Raw genomic sequence first — 15,350 nt, forward strand, 5'->3', positions numbered from 1 at the left:
AAAGTATGTCAAAGTTTTGAAAGCACAAATTGACACCTATCAAGATCCTCCACGTAAACAGATTCCATTGTTTTCCTTCACTGTCATTTCAATAAAAAGTATGTCAAACAAACAAAACAAAAGTGAGACTTTACATAAAGAAGAAAAAGAGGTGTGCTGTTAAAACCGGTAAAGCCCCAGTTGCTTCTATGTTTGCTAATGCAAAGCTTGCACAGCTAGTGTTGCCGGGCAGAGAACAACCGAATTACCTGAGGCTTAAAAAGTCCCATAACATTCGGTGTCTTATTTTGTTTGGATACAGTGCTCAGAGCGTCACATCTTTCTCTTAAAAAAAGACAAGCGTAGAAATGTGGGTCTCTGTAGCATGACAGTGCTTCACATCAACAAAACCACGGCTGTCAGCCGAGGGAGGTAAGGGGAAAGAAGTAGATGAAAAATGGAAGACAAGTATCAAGACGAGTGGATACTGTCATAAACATTCCTGTCAATCATAAAACTGCGCACTACCACTGACTATTTCTCTTAGTCCTAAAGTGTCAATTCCTATAACAAAGTTTACTTGTCAGCTAGGAGTAAAAACACAAGTTTGGGTGGATGTACTTCGTCACATCTGGACTTTAGTATCTGACGAACGGGAACTTTGAAAAAACAAGCACAAAAAATAGTTAGAAATATTGAATACAGAGATTTACAAATAAGTTCTATCTTACGAGTCGCCACTAAGAATGCACACAAGAGCTAGTTTATGAAAGAAAACATTAAAGGCTATTTTAAAAAAATGTTGAACACGTTCGTAATTTTGACTTCTCATGAAAATTGGTCTACACTAGTAAACAATAGGAACATCTCCGTGTTGTTGCATATGGCAATTCATGGTGTCCTCATAATTTACTTCAAACCATGCAATAGGAATAAATACTTGGGTGGCCATTCAAATAAAAGTCAAAAGATGTGCGGACTAGGTTTTTCTGTCTATTTTCTGTCGTTGTTGCATATATCTTCTTCTATTTCACTTTGTCTTGTCATCTCCAGCTGTTTCTTTGATATATAATACATACATGATGAAAATATCCCAAAACACTAATGGCACAGACAAAGTGTAAAGTCTTCCTTTAAATCAGAAAAAACAGAGATGGAAATAAAAAGCGAGAAATACATATGAAAGAAAGCTTGCCAGTCAGGGAGAAACAGAGACCAGGTTTCAAGGCTAAATGATTTAGAAAAATGGAAGAGACAAGGGAACAGGGGGAAAGCACTCAAAAGCTTTGCGCTGCTTAAATGTGATCAATGACAGGTCAAACAGACAGGCCTTTAGGGAAAAGAAACAAAGGATACCAAAAAAGTCAATGCTAGCTTTGATTAATTCATCAGTGCCACATAGGGAAAGAGTCCGACAAAATGCAAATGCATGAGGAGGGAGGTCAGAACTGATACAACCAGGGAATGGATAAGATAACAAAAGCAGCCCTGCAACAAAAGTGAAGGTGGTAGAAATAGGGTTATCAAAATAATACTTATTCTTTTCTCCTGCATTTTATATAAGACAAATACATCAAGAGACACAGGTTTGAGTCCCACAAACATCTGCTCTGCTGAAATGTTTGTGAGCAGCTCACTGAATGCCAACCAGCTCCAGGGATGTTGTTCAGTGAGTGACCCTGCGCTGTGACCTACCACCCGTGGAGGAGCTGCAAGTGAAAACTCAACTTCCCTAAAGGAATTAATTCAAGCTTTGTAGCTCTTCCACAAACTTCTGCAGCTAACTTACCATATCACTACTTTAGAAACAGCAAATGTGTTGAATGCCAAATATATTTCACTCCAAAATAAATTAGAGATAACATGTATGTGAACTATTGGTGAGCAACTAAAAACATTTGAAATAGCAGTTTTTTTTAAGTGAATTCATTACATCTGAAAAAAGTGTTACCCTATAATTACAAGCGACTGAAAGCACAGTACATGTATTTTTAAATACCATGTGGCACATTTAAAGGATAAATGGAGGGCACATGGCATCATGGAAGGAAGGAAACTTCACTGCAGTATGATAATGTGAATCATACTCTAGCCTTCAGAAAAGCCAAATAATAGCCAAAGAAGGACAACATTGGTTTGTTGTGTTCAGACATAATTTCCTGTTACTGTACATTTGTCCAAGATGGTCTTATCTTTTGAGGCCAACTGAGAACAATGGGCCATGTTTTTCATGGTAACAATCGGGGATACCTGCTGAGGAGTGGCACCAAATGACAACACCATTCATAGAAACTGAAGTGAGGATAGTAAGTTGTTCTCATTTGCCCGAGAAAAATAGACAAATAAGTCAGCAGAAGTAATGAGCCCGGCCACATTAAGAAGCCACAGTGTCTGCACTCTGATATTCTTCTGGAGCAATTCTGTATTTTCGCGAGTATGGCAAATACAAGTTGTAACAAGCAGTAGCGCTGAGCAAACTGACTAGATCGCGACCACGCACTTATAAAAAACACACTTTATAAAGTCAGGCAGTGGCGGTGCGTCAATAGTGAGCGCTTGGGCGCCGCCCACCCTGACTTTTTGAGTTAAAAAACGTTATATATACAACATAATTGAAATAAGAAATGTACCGTGTTTATGGGTTAAATGTGTATGGGAGACCACTGTCAAGAACCGCTAAAATGTGTCCGGACATAATATATTGCCATTCGCCTTTTCTGAGAATAGGCAGGTCGGCTACCGTCCGTGGGCGCCGATAACATGGGAGTCTATGGGAGAGCTTATACTTTTCTCAGTCATTTTAGCAAGGATAGCTTTTCATTGGAGGATGAAACTTAGATCTGTGGGCGCAAATCTTTGCGCCCACAGCCAATGGCATTGTTTCTTAGTTCAATGTGACATTCTTAGATACGCGATTGGACTATTTCGGCGAATCAGCATCGTTATCATTCCCTAACCACAAGCGTAAAGAGCAGCACCGTAGCTAGCTGAAACTTAGATTGAGTGAATATGGCGACATCGATGGCTGAGAACTCCGTGCAAGCTCTACTTAAAACACCGTTTCATCGACTATCAGATGTCGAAAAGAAGAAATTGAAAGACTTGGGACCCGAGCGTCCGGATTTAAACATTCAACAGACGACCACTGATCGCGGGAGAACCTACACTCGGACTTTCTCCTCAAACTTGTATGCTAAGCGGAATTGGTTAGCTGGTTGTACAGTGAGCAATGCCTTTTTTTGTTTCCCTTGTCTGTTATTTCAAAGTCCTGGGACTGAAACACTTTGGACTACAACCGGGATGAAGGATCTAAAGCACTTCACACAAAAATGTAAGAAGCACGAATGTGGCCGCAGCCACCTAACCAACTGTCTTAAGCTAAACCTCTAAAAAAGTGCTATTTAAACCGTGCCGCCCAACTGCGCCCCCCCCCAAAAAAATGTTCACCAGCCGCCACTGAAGTCAGGCAACACTAACCAGGCTAAGTGTGGTGCTGTTTATATTACCTTACTTTAATCACCATCTGTTCGCTGTTATCGATCATTGTAAAGCGTAGACAGACGTTTTCCTGTTTTGTAATAGCAGCTATCAGATGGAATCAATACATATGCCGCACAGGTTCCCAATGTCAGACTATCACAAGTAAAATCATAATGAAAAATATGCCGGTAAAATATGCCTGTAGAAAACGGCTCATGCCACAATATAATAGCAACAAGTAGTCAAACTAGTCAGATTAGCTTCGGTTGGTAGGCTATGATAAAATCACCCATTTTATACCAGAGAAACTTTCATAATGGCATTGCGATGCCAAACAGCGCCATTTCAGACTGAAACACATACACTTATGGGGATGGGGGTATGCATCAGCTGCTTGTGTGACAGTCAGACAGTGAACAGTCAGACAGTGAACACTGTCCAGCGGCCTCTGCGGTGTGTTAACGGGAGACTAAACGCCGGTGGGCGGGCGGTAAATGCTACTGAACCACATTAATAAACAATGGAACACGGCGTTCTGGAGAAAAGTAAAAACATTGGAGAAGTACTTATTTAATTGACCTGGCTTCGTATGATTAAAAGCAACACCAGCATCGACCCGACGCAGCGCCTCATTGTTGTTGTTGTGAGAGGTATAACTGGCGTTGGGGAGAAAATCAGCAACTTAAACTGTGAAGTCATGACGCAGCACCAGTCGGGCTCTGGGCGGTGAAAACACAACTGGGGCTTAAAAGAAAAGCCGGTTCGGAACCACAAGAGCACTAGCACGGAGCTAGAACTGGAACTGGTTCGGTGAGAAATGGGGATATGACTGTGACTGTGTGACTGACCAAAGATTGCCCCCCCCCCCCCCCAACTACAAGTGAAAATTACTTTGGCAACACATTCATCGCAAGAAGTGTAGCAAAAGTCAAGGCCGCAGATTTGTCGATTTATACTGCCACAGAGCAGATTCCTGAAGTTGTAATGACTGATTTGAGAGGTTGTAATAACCAAGTTGCAGTTGTAATGGAAAATATATTGATTTTTTTTCTGAAAGTGAAAATGTCATCACTAAGTTCATTTTCTACAAGCTACATACGTTTTTTTTTTCTGTGACTTCAAGTCATTTTTGCAGCCAGTGCTCAAAATCTAAAAACATGACATGTCCCATTCATTACTTGAAAGAAAAGGAAGTGAAAGATGGAGACAGAAAGGCAGACATTTTTTTGAAAGGGTTAAACCACGACAGGATGAGAGGTATTGTGAGAAAGGGAGAGAGCAACGGTTGAATGAGTTCTTCGCCTACGGAGGGAAATCATCCAGGACATTGACAGAGCAGATTCACCGGTCTGTGACCAATTGCAGCCACTCAATGCATACAGTAGACTGTCCGTGTTCAAATGCATGTGTGTGTATGTGTATGTTCTCTTAATGGCTCCCACAGTGAAATTGATTGATCATCACAGTCCCTCCTGGTCCATGTTTGGGTACTTCTCCTGTGTGTGTGTGTGTGTGTGTGTGTGTGTGTGTGTGTGTGTGTGTGTGTGTGTGTGTGTGTGTGTGTGTGTGTGTGTGTGTGTGTGTGTGTGTTTGTGTGTGTGTGTGTGTGTGTGTATGAGTGTGCACATATACAAGTGAATGTCAGTAAACATACACACTCATGTCCTTCAGTAGCTCTAAAGAGGCAGTGAACCGGGGAATTCCAGGACACTACAAAAAGTCCACTTCAAATAAACACACAAACAGTCACACAAACAAAGAGAACTGCATTTCAGATACACACACAATTTCACACAATATAGGAGATTATTTTTCACAGACACCACACAAACACGAAAATAAACATAGTTGTGTGTACGATACATTGATACAGACAAACACAGTTGTCCTGCATAACAGGAGTCACTGACACAGAAGCTCATTGTCCTCCTTTATACTGTACATCTCAATGGTTGTTAATAATTCAAACCAAACAGTCACAGTATAAGAGTGAGAGATACTGTATATAAAAGGAGACAGAGAAAGGGAGCAAAAGAGATGGGAGAAGGAGGAGGAAAGAAGGTAGAAAAGAGTGGGATTGATGCCAGGAAGAGGGAGAGAGGAGAAGAGAAACATTAGGAGGAAGAGAAAGGAGGAGAGATGAAGGAAAAGACGAGAGGAAATCAATACAAGTGAGATGGCAGCAAAGGAGGGAAAGAGGTCACAAATCACCCAAGCCGATACTGTGTGTGCCAATACTATGTGTGTGTGTGTGTCACAGGTCAGTGCGAGTGGACTAATAACCATTCACACTTTGGCTAATGGAGACAAAGTAAGTAACCTAGTATACAATATGTCATTAGCACTCCTCAAGGCTAATGGAGATATACTGAGGTTGTACGAGCGTTGCTTAAGCAAACACTGAACATGCCCTTCACAATAAGATATCTAATCTAGACAAATTATGCTGGTTCTCACCTTAAGTCACATTCATTCAGATATGGTTAGCATGTTTAAGCAAATGATACTGCTAATACAGCTTCTGTCTTCTCTGAGCATGAGGGCAGGGTGCTTTTTTTGTTTGTTTTAAGTACTCCAGTTAGCTCTGTTTGTAAAGGATACTGTGGCAGGCAGTGGAGCAGTTTAGTGAATAATGCTTCTTGCTCCATTTGGAGGCAGACCTCAGTGACCCTCAGGCTATCCTACTGCCCCCTCCTCACTCCCTTGCCCCTGCAGCTTGACTGTGACCTTCACCTGGCTTACCCTCCCTCCAGATGAGGCTCCATGTGACCAATTTCAAGTATTGAGTCGTCTAAAGCTCACATGAAATGTAGTTACCCTTTCCATTCATTATATAGAAAAATAGATGTTCATGGAGTGCGTTATTTGCAATTAAAACAATAATACATATAGGGGGAATAAAGTTAATATTGGCTAATAAAACTCCTCAGTGTTAACACAAAGACGAACATTTCTTATACTGTACTCCTGGAAACAGGGTACACTAAATTCAATGGATCTGTTTGTTTGTTTTCCATTTGTAAAACACTATTATTCCTCCTTGCTATGGTCTAATACTTCATATACTGTATTTATATATATTTTGTTTTACTTTTTCTGCTGTACAAATTTTAAAAAATGCCTTTGAATCATCCTGTTCAACTAGATCGAAATGTTTTTTGATGCAACGTATTTCAAACAAATGTTGCATTTTCTTTTGGACCAAAAAAAAAAAAAAAAAAGAGAAACATGGTTAGAAAGTAAAGTTGAGTACGCAGGAAAGAGAAAGAAAAGTGCCCAGCAGGTCTCCTATCATCTTTCTCCTCAGTGTGACTTCCTGATATCTGTTCCCCTTCCAGCCCTCTCAAAGGCACCCTCCATCAGCTTCCCTCCATCATCCCTTACTGGTCTCCCCTGCTTTCTTTAGGCTCTCGTTGTATATACCTGTGTTCTCTCCAATTTCAGTCAGTGGGAATGAGAGCAGAACACAAAACAGCATGGCACAAAGTGAAAGGAAGAAAAAGGGAAGGGAGAGACTGGGATAGACTGAAAAGAAAGAGATAATAAAAGCAGTAAGGGGGCCATAGCGCCTAGATGTGTCTGAGAAACAGCGGGAAACAAACAGGAGAAAACAGCTTACAGAGTTCTGTTTTCACACAGATAAACAGACCAGAGTAACTGTGCATTCACCAGCCATAGTCCCACAACAGCTTCCTATGCGGTATGTTGCGTGATATCAAGAGTACTCATAATCTTGTCATAATCTGATCATTTTTTGTCTAAAGATAACATAAACATTTTCCATGAAAGCAAAAAGGCATTTATTCATTGCATTTTCTATGTAAAAAAGAAAAACAAATAATGAATACTTTTAAAAATAAAATCACATAGAGCCAATTCCCTGGAAAGTGCTCCAGTCTCCAAACATCAACAGCTCTTGATATTGCATAATGTTCCCATTTTATCTATTTATTCATTTCATTTTCACGTTTATATCTGTATGGATTATAGTGTTGAGGAGATTAAATGTCCTAAAGCCATTTATTTATTTATTTAAGTGGCATAAATATGGCTTTGTAAAAGTAGGCATTAATTAAGGCAGCACAATGATGAAAAACTAAATCATGTTTCGACCAAGCCTGAAGGTAATTTCAACAGACAGGGACACTCGATGATAAAACGGGACTTGTTTTAAGAACTCATTGGATTGGATGTTGTTTGAAACACACAGTCAGCAATGTAACTAACAAATCATCTCGGAGATCCCGAGCCTTGAGAGACTACATGGTGTCTATCTCATACATTAGAGCCTAATTCCATGGGTTTTTAATTGAACAGAATTTCCTCTCAATAATGTGCCGCCTGGAATCAAGCAGCTAGCAAATCAACGGCTCATAGGAGACTAATAAACGACTTGCAGCTGTGTGCGATGACAGTAATGAACATTGAGAGTTTGAAGGGGGGTAAAAATGAAGGAACAGAAGGGAACACAATAGATGCTTATGGTGGATACACATATATGTCATCTCATGTCACTTATGTGAAGGCCCAGAAGGCTGTGAAAGATAAATGTTCTTTAGAATTCACTTTTCCACTCGTAATCAATGATTTAAGTCAATGCCAGTTTCTTAATGTAGGACTAATGTGCCGATACCTTCAGAGACAAATTACTTAAAAGAGACAGGAACATTGGATTTGTCTTCTCTGAAAGTTTATCCTAAATGCTAAAACTGCTCAGGGCATTTAAAGGTGATACAGAATAGGATAGGAGATAAGAAAATAAAATATAAAACACAGTAAGAATGAATAATACATCCAAAATGAAATCAAAAATGAATCAAATGAAAAAAACAAACAAGAAAGAACAATGTTTAAATATCCAGGACAGTAGGAATAAGACCGAGAAATAAAAAGGAGAAGTACTTTTCAAAAGAAATGCTTAAGGAATCAAAAACAAGTTATGGTTAAAAATGATAACCAAAGTAATAACAAGACTTTAACATTATTCTGTTCTTTGGCACAGTGTGTATATATGTTTCTATTTGTACTTGTTTTTTCACCTCTCTCATGTTTATTTCTTTCGGTTGTATTGCATTTATTCTACTCTTCCTTGACTGTTCGAGTGTGACAGCTAAATCGGGGGAACATCAAACTGCACTGCTCCGTTGCTTCTGTCTCCGTCTTGGGTTTGAAATTGTGGCAGACCCACAACAAACCACAAAATGTTCTCCCCACACACACACACACACACACACACACACACACACACACACACACACACACACACACACACACACACACACACACACACACACACACACACACACACACACACACACACACACACACACACACACACACACACACACACACACACACAATATTTGGCTCCAGGGTCTCCTTTGTAATACAAAAGTAAATCTTTGGTGGGCAAGTCGATGTGTCAACTTGGGTGAGGCAGAATCAAAACTTCAGCTTCCTCAAAATTCCCTCTTAATATACACATTGACAAATATCAAACAGTCAGTGCATAGCATACAGTATGTGCTACCTATTTTGCTAGCCTGTCTGACATAAAGAACATAGCACATCTACCACTGGCATGCTGATGATTTGTGCTACTATTGACACCACTGCGTATTTCCTTCAACAGATGCCATTTATCAGGAGTTTTAAACTGATTTGAGTCTGGGTTTAATCACTTGCTCTGGGGACTCAGGCTCATTAACAAGCAGGTGGAGACCCATAAGCTCAGCTCATGTCAACCTGAAGTCTAAGAAAGCAGGTTGTGTACGTCTTTGTCTTCCTGCCAAAGCAACAGCATGATTCATCATTACCTATCCAGCAGAATAAAACCATGTGCCGACAAGTGACAAGTGTGGAACTTTGGCCGCAGTCCAGTAGGCAACTACGGATCCTTTTAAGCTGTCCTGTGAACATCGCAGTTCACTGCACTGGCAGACAGGCAGCTGTGAACAAACGTCTGACGTGTGACCCTGCTTTCAGTAAAAATAACTAAACATCTGAATAATAGGTTAAACCTGTTTGCGTACAGTGCACCGGTGGGACAACCTGGGGAAATTGTCGGCCATATTTTCTGTCTGTGTGACAAGTTTATAAACACAGAGCAAAATCTCATCATTGTCAGACAGAAAGATTATATTCATGAGGGGCAAAATGCTCGATTTTGATATACAACAGTAAACTTTAGATGACTTAAAATATTATGTTGATGTTTTGTGCACTAGGAGATATGGTATATACATAATATGTATATAGTTAAAATAGTCTGGCAACCATGCTGGCAGTAAAGTATTATTTTACATTTATGTATACTGTATATTTATTTCACCCATTTTTTTTTACCAGAAAAGTTCAGCTGTGCATTCTTGAGTTTACTGGGTTTAACCCTGTTTCCCAAAAAGAAAAAAAAAGATCCCCTGTGAATAAAAATGACAAGCAACTGCAATGTCATGATTACAAGAAAAACTGCAATTAAAAGTCTCCAAATACACTGTCTCCATGGAACTTTGAATTATATGACTTTTCCAATACATTTTTCACAGTATGGGCTAATCTGTCACCTTTCTATTGCACTCCCTGATAGATCTGTGTGCGTGTTTGTGAGCACAGGCCATGCACTCACCTGAGTTTTCATCCACCCGCTCCTCGACGGTGTGGTCTTTCTGATGGACCCATTCGCTGTTGCATTTGAAGTAAATCTGCGTGGCGGGTGTTGCTTTGCAGTATAGATTGACGGGTTTAGTTTTGACAATGTAGCCTTCCTCGGGTTCAAACAGGAAGTGAGGTAAGGGCTCTGGAGGATCGGAGGGGAAGGTTTCTGGGAGCTCGCTCAGACTCAGAAAATCATCATCATCTCTCACTAAGGGAAGAGGAGAAGAGACAGGTTAGAATTATGACAGTCACTGCTATTCAATGTTTTTTATAGATTTCCAGCTCAATTGGTCTGTTTTTGTATCGATGCAGTTTGAGGACCAACCGAGAAAGAGTAGGTTTAGGGAGGAAATGCTTGATGCTTTCAGTCATTTATTATTGTTCTGTGATTCACACCGATGAGCAGCAATACCCCCTAAAGTACACGTTTCATCTGATCACTAATAATTGTCATGTCTCAAGCTGGTGGCCTTGAGCACAATTTACTTCCACTGAGCGAGAAAGCGCAAATTCAAACAGCAGCTGGTTGGTGTGTCCTTTTGTGTAAACCTTCTGGCTATCAAAGTTATTTCCAGAAACCATCTCCTCCCCACAAGACTCTGAATTTTGTAACCGCAAAAATACACATAAACATCCCCATATATCGACTCAGTAACGTATGTCGAAGGTTTCAAAGGCTCACAAATAAACATCACTAACATCCATCTTAACATTACATTTTGTAGACATGCAAACTCTTATTCAATGGGATTAAAATACACTAAATATCCCAAAATAAATGATTCCGATATGGTCATTAATGTTCAGATAAATATCAGTGCTAATGTGAGGATAAAGATTTGATAACAATTAACATGAAGTAGGGATTAGCACTCATTTACTTTGTTTGTTACTCTGTATTTACTTTGAGTCCATTCATCCTCTGTCAACTACAATCAGTGTTGCCATGACATTGAACTGTTTTAAAATCTGGTGCAACTGACTTTAAAAATGTCATTCTGAACCTGAACAAGTCCTCATTCTGCAAACACTGAAGGCCCTGATACACATAGCTGGGCCGCAATGAACCTCTGTCCCTTTATTAAGTCTGTCCCGCACTGTTAGTCTGCCAAGCAGCTTTTTAGGCCAATTTACTTTCAGCAGCTTCAATCTTTTTTGAGAAATCAATCTGATGGGCCTTTAAAATAGATTTTAAAACAGAGCTAAAGAAAGGAACATGCGTAAGGAAAACAATATAAAGTTGTGAGAGTGCACTTTTCGTTTTCCATCTTCATGTTATCTGATCATTCTATTCAAAACTAATGTGAACACATTAACAGAATGTTACATACGCGTCCATATCATTTAGAGGATACTTTTATCCAACACAACTTACAATAAATGCATTCAACAATGAAGAAAAAATTAAGAATCCTTTAAGTAAACTATCGCTTTCTAAGTACTATGTATCATAAGAAAGGGAGGTGTATCCAAAGCTCTAGTTTTTCAGTTCTCCTTTTTGATTGACAAATACAGACTACCGCCTGTTGCTAGTATGAAGAGTTATTTCCTCTCAAGCAGGGGCAAAACAAACAACGTAGTTGTTGGCCATTGCCTGTTGTCCTTCCAGTGGGTTCAAGTGCAACTTTTTGGCCAAGATGTAGGCAACGCTAGGCAACCCTAGACAATCGGCCTTTGTCCCGCTACTTGTTTCATGTTGGTCTGGTGTGTCTGGGCCTTAAGGGCAGCAAACACATTGTCCTCTTCCTCTACCCTCCTTTCTATCCTCGACTATCCTTTCAGCCTGCTTCCAATTTCACGCCCACCCATGGCCTCAATCAAAGGGACACCAAGAATGTTTTGTCACCAGGTTGCCAAAGTCACCAAAACACAGAGGATTACAAGTACAGGAAGCAGAATAGGTCCTTTTTCTTTGACTTTTCCTCTGATAGACACACAACGTGCCTTTAGTCCGTGAACACACACACACACACACACACACACACACACACACACACACACACACACACACACACACACACACACACACACACACACACACACACACACACACACACACACACACACACACACACACACACACACACACACACACACACACACACACAACTACACACATTGCTTCTCAATTGTAATTTCCCTCCACTCCATCATCATCCAGTTTCATTAAAACTGTCTAGACCTTTTTCTGTGTGTGTGTGTGTGTGTCTGTTGCTCACCTAGATAGTTGTGACTCATAGGAACACTTTTAGACACATTGTTGACACAGCTTCACGGTTTTCCATTGCTAATGTGTCATGGCTACAGTCACACATAAACACAATATTCAAAAAAAGCAACATATAATTGCACATTTATACGCCTGTGCACACATGCACATTTCTCTAACTGTGTTTGTAGTCATTATCTTTGAGAATAGCAGGGTGCTGTGGGCTATGAGCTAAAAGCAGCTTAGGTAAAACAACAAGACACAAACAGGGGTAAAATAAGTAGGCAGCGACCCCTCTTTGATGTCACGAAGCTGACATTTTCTCTCTTAGTTTTCTAATTAGTTCTCTGACAGTATGAACATTTGGGAGACATTTTTATAGCAATATTTCATTATCTGTGGGAAATGTACTCCTACTATTTTTTTATCCAGTGTTATATTCACCAATGTTCATGTCAGTCTGTTTCTCAAATGCTGCACTGCCTTCCTCTTCCCCTGCCATTTGCTTTTGCTTTATGTTTTTCACCACACTGCTTTAAACCCTCCTACCCCTCCCTCCTGATTTTCACTTTTCCCCCAACATCCATTCTCACCCTCATCTGTCATTCAGAGAGCTGGGGGGGTTCATTGCTCTGGAGCGACAGCTATAAAATATTGATTGGCACAAGAAACATGATAGCCACAGAAAAGGGAACGTGAAATAGAAAAACTGGAGGGACAGAGACACATTTTTCATTGAAAACATTTTCTTTTCTCTTAGAAATGGCAACAATTGTTTCCCCCTCTGCACCATCGTTGCCTCTCTAGCCCATCCTATCTCAACTAACCCGCACTGCTCTCTTCCGATCTCCTGACAGAGTGAATTACTGGTCCTAACAGCCCCCCTCATAAATGTCTTGCCTGAATGTTGTCATTCTTAATGGATGGCTGTAGAAGAACAATGTCTAGGTTCGATTTACGCCATGTACTAAATATGCACTGGGGGCAAACACCATATGTATTTCCTCGCTTGCACCTATACCATATGTCTGCCTACTCTTGAAAACCTTAAAACCTAACCAATAAATGTCCGTAAATCTGCTAAGAATGATGTCATCAGAAGTAGCAAATCATGTTCAAGTGTATGTGACAAAGTGAGCTGATCCATCTTATGGAGAGAGAGATTGTTGGATTAATGACAAAGAGGAAGAGGTAGATTGATTCTCGATATTGGTCGTCCAACAAAATATGACACTTTCAAAGACAATGCTGGCCCTTTGGCCACAAACAACAAAACTGTACCCTCACATTATAATATGTTTTCAAGACTCTGTGGCTGAGAACAGTGTCCGTGTCCTAAAGCAAGCCAAACGTAGCCAAATAGGGTCAAAATGCCTCATGGGTACGAGAGTGGGGGTTTGTGTGTCCATGTGAGTGTGTGTTAGGGTTTTGTGTTCTTGGTAAGTGGTCTATGATGGGTATCAGTGCAGTAGCCATGGAAATCATGAGATCATACTCCTGACCCTCTTATCATCTAGTTAGAATCAGCAGCAGCAGCTGTGAAAATATATACGCAAGCAGAGAAGCAGGCGCACACACACACACACACACACACACACACACACACACACACACACACACACACACACACACACACACACACACACACACACACACACACACACACACACACACACACACACAACTAAGAAAACAAAGCAGAAACAATCCAGATCTATGTCAGACTTGTGTGCTGCAAAATTACAAAGTCACACATACAGTAAATGCATTCAAACACATTCAAACACAAGGTGCAAAACAGTTGTCCATCTCACAAACTTGGAAAAGTATAAATACCCATTCTTGGCATCCATATTAGCTACCCACAGAATGTCTGCTATAACAAACCCACACACACAGGCACATACATACACTTATAGAGTTAATTAAATTAAATATGCATATAAGAACATTAAAAGGTTTAAGAAGGTAAGGGCAATGGAGGGAGTGGGACAAAAAGAGAGCAGGTGAGGGATGACGGGACAGCAGGGAGCGAGCTTGTGTATCATTGCTATGGAATAAGATATACTGCCGCCCATTTCCTCACACATAAAAACGCAGACACAAATGTGCAGGCACATTAAAACATGCAAACAGAAAGTGTGCAAGTGGGCTACAAGAGCATGACATTAATAAACAAGCACTTAAATATGTCACCAAAGCATGCAGGCAAACGTACATGGATCACACATACTACTATACTACTATCTAAATAATAATACCTGGTTTTACAGTCCTTTACTTGTCTTTGGCCATGCAATTTATGTATTGGTAAAGCATGCTTTACTGAGGAGGTTTTTCTCCGTGTTGCAAGCACAACATAGCAAATAAAATTACTTAGCTGCTGTGTCAATTTTTCAGGAACTATTAAAGCGTCAATAAGAAACAAAACCGGCAAGAAAATGTTCCGCAATGCAATCAAACACAATTAAACTCAACGTAGTTTTGTATGCAAGGATTGTTTGCAGCTGATAATTGGTCCGGATAAGGATTCAAAGCAAGGACTAGCAAAGTCATGGTAATTCACAAAATGTATGATGTTATTATGCGGTGTGTTTGTGTGTGTGTGTGTGTGTGTGTGTGTGTGTGTGTGTGTGTGTGTGTGTGTGTGTGTGTGTGTGTGTGTGTGTGTGTGTGTGTGTGTGTGTGTGTGTGTGTGTGTGTGTGTGTGTGTGTGTGGGGAGAACATTTTCTCAGTGTCATCTGTTTATAAAGAAGACAAGGGCAGACTGAGTCAGTTAAACTACTTGACATTGCATGACAGGGAACTATACAAAGCGTCCTGCAGAGTTATATTCCTTTGAAAGAAGAAACATGCGCAATCATCCACATCCATTGGAAACTTAATCAGGCGCTTATCCTCAACCGGCACTTTGATAAAAGCGACAATATTCAAGACACAAGTAGACATGCTAATGCAGAGAATTAATCACATCATTACCTTCGCTCAAAGGGATAATTTAATGTACATATATTTGACAACTTCACA

The 15,350-nt window shown here is 40.2% G+C and overlaps 1 protein-coding gene across 2 annotated transcripts in view; it reads right to left on the reverse strand.

Annotated features, from left to right (window-relative positions):
- Window positions 1–15,350, reverse strand: part of LOC134874037 (netrin receptor UNC5C-like) — a 162,093-nt gene that overhangs the window by 71,029 nt on the left and 75,714 nt on the right. For both annotated transcript variants that reach the window (XM_063898010.1, XM_063898009.1), the window contains exon 2: window positions 10,085–10,321. In XM_063898010.1, coding sequence (XP_063754080.1) covers window positions 10,085–10,321 — 237 coding nt within the window. The remainder of the gene's footprint in view (window positions 1–10,084; window positions 10,322–15,350) is intronic.

This window comes from Eleginops maclovinus, chromosome 12, assembly GCF_036324505.1.
Source record: "Eleginops maclovinus isolate JMC-PN-2008 ecotype Puerto Natales chromosome 12, JC_Emac_rtc_rv5, whole genome shotgun sequence".
In the NCBI taxonomy this organism is placed as follows: Eukaryota; Metazoa; Chordata; class Actinopteri; order Perciformes; family Eleginopidae; genus Eleginops; species Eleginops maclovinus.